An 11,107-nucleotide genomic window follows, 5' to 3' on the forward strand; every position below is an offset into this window, starting at 1 on the left:
TGAAACATAAACCAAAAGAAAAAAAATCTATATTTTAAATAACATATACACATTTTAAGTAATACATACATATTTTATTATATACAGTAAAGTCTCGTTATATCGATATTCAAGGGAGTCCGAAAAAATATCGATATAACCGGGACTATCGATATATCCGACCCTGTTTGCATGTAATTTTCTCCGTGTGTGCATAGAAATAGTATCGATATAACCGGGACTATCGATATATCCGATATCGATATAACGAGACTTTACTGTATTTTGATTTTAGGTAAATATTTTTAACTAATATATATATTTAACTCAGATATATATTTTTAACTACTATATATTTTTTCCCTAATATATAAAGGAAAAAATATCAATATTTTATATATATATATACACATGTTAACTAATACATACATATTTTTTATAACTAATATATTTTTTAACTAATAGATGTATATATTTTTAACTCATATTTTTACCTACGATATATAAATATTTTGACCTACGATATATAAATATTTTTACCTTATAAGAAGATATCTACATTTTTTTACATATATATTTTTTTAACTTATACTGCATATATTTAATATACATGTATATTTTTAAGTAATATAGATATATTTTCTTACTTATATATACTGTATATATTTGTTTTACATGTTCTCTACCAAAAACCAACTATTCCGTAAATCCAATACAAGTTGCGTGAATAATATGTTGCCTCCATAAAAGATATTGATTTCCATTATTGTGAAAACAACCCATTTTTAAGTTTAGTTTGCACTGTAGATGTAGAACTGCACTTCTTAATCCTGTATTTTACTTACCGGTATTTATTTCCATACATCAGCAACAGTTCTCAGTATGTATTTAGCTACAATTATTTTAGTTAGTAATTGGTGTCATTTAGACATGTGCTTCTTCATACGTTGTAGCTCCACCTTAAAAAAAATAAATAAATAAATAAATAAATCAAACCACGGGTGCCATTGCATTGACAAAGAATACACGTGAAAAGATGCTTTTGTTTCTTACCTGTAAAGTCAGACGAATTCTTTTCTCCTCATCCAGCTCATTCATGAGCAGTTTAATTTCCTTACTGGGAGATAAAACGGCAAGATTGTGACGCAAGAGTGGAAAAAAATGTCATCACGGCTCAGGGGGGGGGGGTACTTACTTGTGTTGACTCTTCATTTGTTCAAACTGCTCTCTCAGTTCTCTCAGCTCTGACTCCAGTCGCTCCAGTTTGGGTGACGAGTGTTCTATTGGACCTCTGAAGGGTCGAGGAGCTGGATCGAGGTTCGGTGCGGGTTGCCTGGCTTGCAGAACAGCGGAGAGAGCTTTGGGAAGTAGTGGCGAAAGGGATGGAGATGATTGTGTGAGAACAGCTTCCTGTAAAGAAGAAGAATATTTTTTTATATCATATTTTCTTACATTGTCCATGAAAATATGATTTTTATCCACTCCAATACTTACAGTAAGGGAAGCTTCATTCTGTTTGGTTTCATGTGAGTTTTCTTGCAGCACTAAAGAACTCTGATTCTTTTTTGTCTCCATCAACAGTTAACACCTGAATGCAGTGCAAGATTTTCGAGAAAAAAAAAACAAGAATATATGAGTGGTTTTTGACAATGTACACATTATATTTAAGTATAATGAATTTATCTGCCTATGGTTAAATAAAATACATTATATACCGTATACTACTGATTACAACTTTACAGTTTTGTTTCAAAGATTGGCAGGTAGATATTCGCTGTATTAGTTTAAATATATACCAAAGACCTATATGCACGCACGTACATGCATTCTTAAGGCATGGCTAAATACCTTATCCTCTTCACACGAACTGTGGCCACATCAGTGACATTCATGTTCTCCTGACATGAAAAGTATCACAAATCTAACTATCGGTAGATTTTTTTGCTGCTTATTTTGGCTATAGGTTCATAATATTTACTGCACAGACCGAGATAGAGTATAGTAAATGCGCTTACCGTGTTTAGCAATCCTCTCCCCCGAGTGAGATACAGCAGCATCTGTGGTAATTCAACACCGGCCATTGTGGAGTGTTCAGTGTTTTGAAGAGGGTTGCAGCAGTGATGGCTATGTTTAGCACGGAAGCGCCCTCTTTAATATCACTAGGCCACATAGCCAAGTGGGTGGCTAAGTGGAGGACGAGTGGAGCACAGGGTTATACAAATAAATAAATAAATAAATAATCAACGCATTTTGTTCATGGAGGAATTGATCCAATTCAAATTTTGGAATGACAGTGAAAAGTGAAATCAAATGTCATACCGTATTTTCCAGTGTATAAGGCGCACCCAAAAGGCTTGGTTTTCTTCAAAAGATGACCCTGCGACTTATACGCCTGTGCACCTTACATGTGAAGTAATATTGAGCCACAACAGGGCACTCGACTACTGTCAGCAGCCACCGACTCCATTTTCCCCTGTAGAAGTAGTGCGTAAACCCTGCCTCTACTACAATGCCTTATAATACGGTGTGCCTTATATATGGAGGGAAAATTATACATACAATATATATATATATGCAAAATATATATATATTATATATATATATATATATTATATATATATATATATATATATATATATATATTTATATATATATATATGCACCGTCATATATAGTCAAAAAGGTTGAAAATCCACCATTCATTGGTGGTGTACCTTATACTCCGGTGCACCTTATACACAGGAAAATACAGTAATTTGCATTTATGTCTCCGAATTTACTTGTGGTTCTTATTTTGATTAAATTAGAGTATTTATGAAATATTGCACCATTGAATGAGGAAGCATGCGGAAAAAGAAAAACAAGTTACCGTATTTTCTGGAATATAAGGTGCTCCTTCAACGAATGACATATTTAAAAATATTTTCCTTACATAGGGCGCACCGCACTATAAGAGGCACCTTAAACAATGACATATATGGCACATAGGATTATGAGGCGCATTGACAGCATTTCAAAAAAATATTTTTTTTCAAAAATAAAATAAACAGCTGAATCTAAGATTTTTTTTTTAGATGCATTTCAGAGAACTATGTTCCGTTCACGAAAATATCTTGAATTATTATTTTATAAGGACAAAACGGTGTAGATTTGATTTGGTGCTGAGCCAGATTTTACTTCAAAAATCTCCAAAGAAGTCAGTTCTCAAGGGATGAGTCGACGCATGAAATTGAGCAGTGGTTTATTTCTTCTGAATTACAGTTGCAATACAGAATATAGAAGGCCAGAGAAAAATAACTGAAAGGAAACTGTTGCAAAGTCATTAATGTTAACCAGTATATCCAGAAAAGGGAGCCATGTGTTTTTTGAAGCTGTAGTTTCCTCCGAAATGTAATCAATATCACTAAACAGAGCATCGGGATATATTTTACAGAGAAATAAAAAAATAACAAGATAGTCCTAAAAATCTGTGAACTGACTTTTACAGGTGTGAAATGACAAAAATTTTTACAAAGGAAAAAAAAATACTCATCTGACAAGGCTTTGTTAAAATAAGCAGAGGGCGTTGGAGATGCACCATGAACAATGATTTTTTTATCCTAGCACCTGCAGGAAAAAAAGTGAATGGTGAGGGTTCAGATCATGAAGATGATTGCCTCAAAAAGATTGCTTGTAATCGTTGAGATACCTCGGGTGTTCACCAGCGTTGTTGTTGGGGTGCTCTGATGTACGGAGGGCGCTGTCGCATCACTCTCATGTTGCGGTATTTTGACATGATACTGTAACTTTTTTGGAACACTGGCTTCTGGTTTGGGAAGGGCCTTGGCAACAAGTTCTCCTTGTCAAAAGAAAATGTATACCGATTAGCGATGAAATATATCTTTTTTTTATTCCATGGGAGGATAGAACATAAATCAATTTTGCATACCATGAGGGGCCGTCGAAAATTCCCAGACGACTCAGGGCCGGGTCTCCTCGGGCCGGGAAACTTTGGTCTCTATCAAAAGGTTACAATGAAGATAATCAATGCATGTGATTATTAAAGGACAACCGACACTTTTTTTTTTGTTTCCTAACTGACATCAGAAAAACGTTTTATAGCATCTAAAGTACCCTAAACACGCAGGCTGATATTTTTAGTCAAATGCAAAACACCAATAAAAATGAGTTAAAGTGTCCCAAAACTACTTCAAAATGACCTCGGGATGGAGTTTCAGAAGGACCCGCCCCCTTGTTTGTGACGTCACGCCAGGACGTCTTGCCTTGCTCGAGAATCAAAACAATGGCTTCAGATTTAGAGAGATGCTTTCTTGTTACTCACCCAGTTATGAATATGATTCAAATAGTTCTGAAGCGGAAAGCATAAATGTTTGCAATCGATTAAGAAGTCCTTCCGGACCATTTTGAGACGTCTAGACTGCAATGTAGCGACCCGGAAAATGCACAAGATGGGAATTTGTCAACTAGTATCGAATAGTATTCTTGGTGCAACACACAACGATTCACCATCGCGTTATTTATTTTCCTTCTAAATTTGCCATCAACACGGATTAACACGAAGTTTTCAGACCAAACACAGTTTCCAAAATGCATTGTGTGTCGCTTTCTCGGTCAGGGGCGTTCCAGACGTGACATCACGTCAGGCATCGTCATCAACTCAAAAACAAGACTTCCTGAATATTCAGTCTTAAAACGTAAAATATCGCTATATGCTGTGGAATCTTTGTAAAATATGCTCAGTAGAAGTCATTTGATGTGATTTTACAAATTATGGACACAACTTGTCCAGAGGCGTCGGTTGTCCTTTAAGTCAACGCCATGGAATTGAAATTTGTGAAAGAACAGCACGGGGTATGAATATTTAATTTCATGTAATGTCTTCACTCACTTGCATGGGTCCAGGTCGTCTGAATGGCCGGTCGGCCAATGAATTGAATGGCCTGTAGGAGAAAAAAATAAAATAAAAATCAATTTGCTGATATTTTAAAACGGTGAAGTGTAAACTTTGTGTTAAAGAACTTGGGTACCAACTGAACACCCTTCCTCAACAAAAATGAATGAAAGGCGTGTCTTGTTCCTTATTTGTAAGCAATTATTCTTTCAAGTAACGCATGCACATTCATTCGCATCACAACACCCTGCCATTTTTAAGCACCAGGATTGGGGGCTAGCTACCAAAGAAAAAAAAAAGATTATTGGTTTTATCTTCAAAGTCTGACTTAGTTATAAAGGCGCTTCTAAATGAAATACAGTCAAACCTCAGCTTTCGAATGCTTTTTTCTTACAAACATTAAATTCCGAGAATATAATCTTGCCATACGAACTAGTTCTCGGCAAACGAACCAAACCACACGGAGCGCCACTGTGGATGGCAGACTAGTTTTCATCACCCCTTTCCTTGAGTGCAGACGTGGTTTGTTATCGAGTGGAGTACTTTTGCTATTATGGGACCGAAAAAGACCCCACCAAAGGCTAGTGTTCAGCCAAAGAGGACACAAAACAAAATTACGGTCAAGCAGAAGATCATCAAAAACCACGAACGAGGTGTGTGTTTGTGTGACTTAGCGTCCCACCACCAGTATGCTAAATCGACCGTTGCTATGTGTGGCTAAGGGTGTTTCTGTGTTGTCTAAGCAACGGTCTCAGGCAATAGAAGAGGTTGAAAAAGTTCTGTTGATTTGGATTAACGAAAAGCAGCTAGCAGGGGACATTGTGAGTGAGGGTATTATCGCTGAGAAAGGACAGCAACTTCACTCGGATATCATCAAGAGGCAACCTGGAAGTTCGTCATCCATTGACAACTACCACCACAAAGGTAAATAAAACGACTATTAAAAACTGCAGTTTATTTCTTAAATTACAATACACTAGCACTTTTATTATACATAAAATAAGGTATATTTTGTTTAGTTTTAAGGCTTATTTCATAGAAAATTATGTTTTATGGGGACCTGTCAACGGATTATTCTCATTTTTAATGGTTTCTTATAGGAAATAAATGTTTGGCAGATGAACTTTTCACCTTACACACACTTTCTGGGAACCAATTAAGTTCGTAAACGGAGGTATCACTGTATATTATTATCATTATCATAATCCTGTCTGACAAGTGCTTTATCGGTACCCCCGCCAGAAAAAACAAGACCCGAACAAATTTGGGAATGCCGCTCGACGTCATTTGTTCAATTCCCGAATAAATTCGTGAATGGGGGTGAATGAGTTAATGTGAAGCAAGTACCTGAATGTTCTTTTCTCCAGATAGCCTCGTTTTCTGTCGTGCGACTGGGACCTCGTGTCAGCTTTTGATGCCGAGCTATTCAGAGAGGCGCCTGAACCAGGTTATTAAAAAAAAAAGAATACGGAAATGACAAAATGAACTTTTGACGGGACAAAAAGTATTGAGACCCGTTTGGGGAAACAATGGCAAGTTACCGGTTTTTGACTTTGGACGACGTTCTTTCTCGGGAGAGTCTTCCTTAGACGTGCTCGGGCCGGCTGCCCAGTGAGACACGACGACGAGGTCTCGTTTCTCGATGGGGGAAGATCTGAAGAGAGATTCAAAGTCAAGCAACGCATAGTCAAAAGGATGACCTATCAAAATTCGTGCTAAAAAAACGGTAATGAACAGCACAGCTTTATAAGAACGGAAATGAGCATGTAAAGCCAGGGTGGTACTTACAAAAACCATGGCATGTCCATGCTTCTTTACTCCTATATGTGCACTCGCAATCAACCTGAGCACTCTTCGGTTACCCGGTGATCGTTAAATCGGGCGGTCGGGTGGGTATATATATTTTTTTATTGCATCAACGACTCTTCAATCCGCGTTCAATTTGGCCACGCCGCTCCTCAAATGATGTTTTACGCTCCATGGTTTATTTTACCAGCTGAATGGAAACGGTGAGTCGTCGTGAAGGTTATTTTTTAAGAGAAGGATCCAAATTCCGGGAGCATCTGTTTGGCCTTTTTAAACATCTCAGCTCAACATCGAAATGGAACTCGGGAAATGAGGCTCCTCTTCACTGAGGCACATTGCAAGGGAGATCTTTTCGGTTGATCTTCTTGGGCTTGTACATGCAAACCAGGACTGAGATACAAAAGGGCAAGTTGGGGTACATTAGCGGTCGTTTCGGGTGAACACTAGCAGGCAGGATTGACCAAAGATTCGTAGACTGTGACACCATTTTGTCGCCCAGATGGATTTATATTATAAAGGCAGTTATGGGAGCAACTAGTCGGAAAAGGTCTAAAGTCTTCAGCGATGCAGTTTTTGCTTTGCCGATGCTGCTGGTTTGGTGTTTTGCAGTCAATTGACTTTAAGTCTCATCTTGTATTTTCGGCAACCGCGCAAGTGAAACGTCAGGATCACCGTGGCATGGTTTGGGATTTATGGTTTCAGTAATGCTGAGAAATCTTTGCTGTGCCATCTTGTCTGCCACCATGGATCTGATGAGCACATGGTTCTTCAGAGTGGTCAAGAGAAAGGCAGTGCTTCAAAGCGTTTGTGTCTTCAATCTCTTCATATAATTCGTTGCGCACATAACGTGATTTTTTTTTCCTCTTCGTTTCGGTGCATAGCCAAGTGTGACTCAGCAAGTTGGGCGTGAGTACATATTTAAAGGTGTCATTAAGTAAAAATTATTTTCCTGCAATGAGTGATGAGTAACAAATCCGGCAGCGTGTGAGTTTCCTTCCCTTTTTTAACTCCTCCTCTTCACTGGAAACGATTTCCCGCCGAGCGCCAATGCTGATGCTAGCATGAATTTGGGGACATTTCTTAAGCATGCCTTGTTTTTGTGGTATCATCAAAATAAGGGCTCTCTCAGTCTGCGTGATTCAAGGCCAGGCGGGTTTTTTTTTTTAAACATGAGGGGGAAACTCCTTTCATGCGCGAGACAAGCGACAGATCGGGATGAGGCTTCGGGAACAGTGAGATACATTTCGTGCCAGGCTTTGACAGATGTTTGCTTTCACGGTACGGGAGAATTAACATCATCTCTTTCTGGAATATGCAGATCGGAGATGGCGAGGGGGGGAGGCTGAGAATCTGAGTGGCAGCATTTTGTGCATGGTTCCTTCTCCATTTTTCGCACGTGGTCTCACGATCAAAATATTCTTTCTTGACCTCCCAATTGTCATCATCAAGCCCCTGCGAAGAGTGCAAGAAGGAAAATACCGTACCTGTGAGTATTCAAGGAGCGACGAGACTCCACCTGTTCTTTTCTGGGATTAGTCTCTCGCAGGGACCTGCCGGCTTTCTCTTCATCTCTGTCGGGGGACTGTTGAGCTCTCGAGTCCCTTGGTTGAAGCCTTTTCAGGGGAACCGGATTAGCCTGGAAGCGCTTCTTTCTGATAGCAAGAATAGAGCTGGGTGGCCCCCGAAGGGGAATATCGGCTGGGTGTGGTCTGGGTCTAAAAGGCGGAGGAATTCTTAGTCGCGTGGGAGACTCATTTCTCATTTGTCTGCCTTTGAATATGAAACTTCTATCCCTAAGCGATAAAGGTCGACCAGCAAATGGTCTGGGAATACTGAGAAGGGGGATTCTCTCTCGTCTGGGGTATTTTGGGCCACTGTGTTCCTGTGACGGGCTTGACGAGGACACGCTGATGTCTGATAGTCTCCTTTTGCGGGGACCCATCAGTTGCCTGTCCTGGGGGCTCCTGCGGAAGGACGATGAGGGCGGCGGGCCTCCTTTCCAAGGTGGGGGTCTGAAAAAGGGCAGACGAGGAAGATCCTTTGCACTCTCCGCGCTGTGGGGTCTGCCACCCTGCCTCTCCATGGGACCACGCTGCCTTCTGGAGTCTTGCTCAGATGACCACCTGCATATCCATCAGACAGAAGAAATTGTTACAATAACAGATCCTCCTGCCAATTTAAGAGGGCGGCGGAGCTTTCTAAATTAAGCAGCCCCGTTTCTCAAAGCCACGATAAAATGAAAGTGGAGGAAGAGGCAGCTCATCATTTTCAATGACAAAATATTGACCAATTATAGAAATCCGTCTCAAAGGGCGAAAGCACATTTATATCAGAACTTATCAACTGCCATTAATTATTTAAAGGGAGAGCTGGGCATCGGGCGTTACGAGCCATGTGGGGTCGGCATCTGGGTTTCAGCCTTCTTTTAAATCATTTTAACCAGCCGGAGGAGCTGCTTCCATCCTGTACCTCTCTGGAAACGAGCCTCTCCCATGCATCTCTCTTGGACTTCGCTGAGGCCCCGAAGGCCCGTGTTGGCCATTGTGTGGATGAGAGAAGGCTCTGCTGTCGTTCCATCGCTTCTTGCCGTGACCAGAATCCACAAAGGGCCTCCCCCTTGGACTCACATCCCCGCGAGGGCCTCGATACCTCTGCTCCTGGTGGGGGAAACCAGGCTCTCTTTTGGGGTCCCTGAAAGAACCATGATAGGCAGGTGCAGGGCCACCGGGCCTCTTGTCGCCGGGTTGGCCTCGAAAACGTCTCGGGGAGGGGGACCGGTGAGCTGAGGAGTGGCCATGGGGAGGAGGCCCCCTACGAGCAGGGGATCCTCGTGCAGGACTGCGGGATGATGAATGATGCTGGGCATGCGGGGAACGGTTTGGTCTGGATGGCGGCGGTCTCCTGTGATGGCTGTGATGCGATTCCATTTTAGGGGGATATGATTGATAAGAATCCGGATTTTGTGCCCTCCAGTTATTAAAACGTGGCTCTCGCTGGTCTTCCATCATTGGGACTCTTCTGTTCGGTGGGGGTCGACCACGACCCCTTGACTCTCTCCAGTTTTCACGGGGCTTTCCCGGGTGGCCATGTGGGTCTCTTCTTGGCTTTGAGTTAGGGGAATAATTACCTTCTCTGGCCCCACTGCCAGGACCATCTCCATAGGATCTGCTGTACAGAAACAAAGGGGAAGGATAAACTATTTAAATTATGAATCGCTCACCAAGAACACAACACTTTCAAGATCAAAGTATGGTACCTTGGCTTCATGCGTGGAGATTCAAAATATGGTCGGACAATCTGCTGTGGTGTATCTACACTCTAGAGAGGGACAAAAAAGGCATATATCAAGGTTTTGCTGATCTGGTACCATACAACCAAACTAATCACTCTAAATAAAAATGTAAAAATATCGATTCGACTTGAAGTGATTTGATGACAACGGTGTAATCGATATATTCGATTGGAGCAGTTATCACAATATGATAGCCAAAAACAATATTCAGATCTCACACACGCTAATTATTTAATTTCATTGTCGCATCGTTTGTTAATATTGCTTTTACGTTATCATTCAGCGAACTCGTTGGCCTGGCATTTACTATGCTGGCTAATTTAAATCAGGGCCTTCATCTGTTATACCTAAAAGCACTACGCATTACTCAAAAGAGTAGTTTCAAATGGAAATATACAAATGTCAAAACAGTGTTTAATGTTGTCGGTGTGGTTCTTACCTTACAACACACACAAAAGAGACGTGGTGGTAGTTATTTTATTTTGATGCTAAGCTAAGCAAAACCACGCGCAGCTAATACAAAATGACAACTAAGTACGGATGAAATATCGACACTTGTACAATTACTCAGAAATATTACTTCCGTTCTAATAACGTAAGAATATCGATGGCGATTTTTGGACGTCTTACCAAAGCGCAATCGTCGAACACTTCAGCTTCACGGAATGCTCGCAATTTAGCTAGCGCCTTTCGTCGTCAACCATGGCCGATATTCGTCCCTTTCGCCGTGACGTAACGATGCGGACGCCTCTTGTTGGTCACGTGACTCTCCATGAGCCAATGGGATTGGCTGTAGTGCGAAAATCCTTCCGGACTATGACGTGTTTGTCTCGTATTAAAAGGAAGATTATTATTTTTGCCTCGTTCCAAAATAATTGGAATAAAAATTGTGATTAATTAATTATTAGTACTGTGCGTCGGACAGTATGTATGCTCTATTATTAATTTATAATCTATTCATTCATCTCACTGAGCGACGAACAATTGCAATGCTTGCAAAGACAGCGAAGGTTGTCATCAAGGTTCCCTCACGATTGCAATCTTTGATTTGTTCCAAGCATCCAATTTGAATTTACAGTATATTCCAATAGGTTATTGTGGCCAAAAATGTATGATCAATGAAACAAACAATGTTGATG

The 11,107-nt window shown here is 40.5% G+C and overlaps 2 protein-coding genes across 4 annotated transcripts; both read right to left on the reverse strand.

Moving 5' to 3' along the window:
• Positions 1-76: 76 nt before the first annotated feature.
• On the reverse strand, positions 77-2,132 carry LOC148886545 (uncharacterized). 2 transcript variants are annotated; one of them, XM_089016978.1, is made up of 5 exons: positions 1,995-2,132; positions 1,474-1,567; positions 1,175-1,389; positions 1,033-1,096; positions 77-938 (listed from the first exon to the last, which is right to left on the reverse strand). In XM_089016978.1, the coding sequence occupies exons 2-5, from the start codon at positions 1,552-1,554 to the stop codon at positions 900-902; spliced, it is 399 nt and encodes a 132-aa protein (XP_088873104.1). In that variant the 5' UTR covers positions 1,555-1,567; positions 1,995-2,132; the 3' UTR covers positions 77-899. The 2 variants fall into 2 exon arrangements, with proteins under 2 accessions (XP_088873104.1, XP_088873105.1); XM_089016979.1 differs by lacking the exon at positions 1,995-2,132 and adding an exon at positions 1,828-1,965.
• A 1,071-nt stretch (positions 2,133-3,203) lies between these two features.
• On the reverse strand, positions 3,204-10,725 carry LOC148886546 (uncharacterized). 2 transcript variants are annotated; one of them, XM_089017416.1, is made up of 10 exons: positions 10,599-10,725; positions 9,933-9,994; positions 9,146-9,841; positions 8,161-8,799; positions 6,412-6,524; positions 6,218-6,308; positions 4,868-4,919; positions 3,908-3,976; positions 3,668-3,817; positions 3,204-3,585 (listed from the first exon to the last, which is right to left on the reverse strand). In XM_089017416.1, exons 2-9 carry the CDS (start codon positions 9,941-9,943, stop codon positions 3,677-3,679), a joined length of 1,812 nt encoding a protein of 603 aa, XP_088873542.1. In that variant the 5' UTR covers positions 9,944-9,994; positions 10,599-10,725; the 3' UTR covers positions 3,204-3,585; positions 3,668-3,676. The 2 variants fall into 2 exon arrangements, with proteins under 2 accessions (XP_088873542.1, XP_088873541.1); XM_089017415.1 differs by having other exon boundaries at positions 9,146-9,844.
• Positions 10,726-11,107: the final 382 nt, after the last annotated feature.

Source organism: Hippocampus bargibanti, linkage group LG16 (assembly GCF_051943395.1).
Source record: "Hippocampus bargibanti isolate YZ-2025 linkage group LG16, ASM5194339v1, whole genome shotgun sequence".
Classification (NCBI taxonomy): domain Eukaryota; kingdom Metazoa; phylum Chordata; class Actinopteri; order Syngnathiformes; family Syngnathidae; genus Hippocampus; species Hippocampus bargibanti.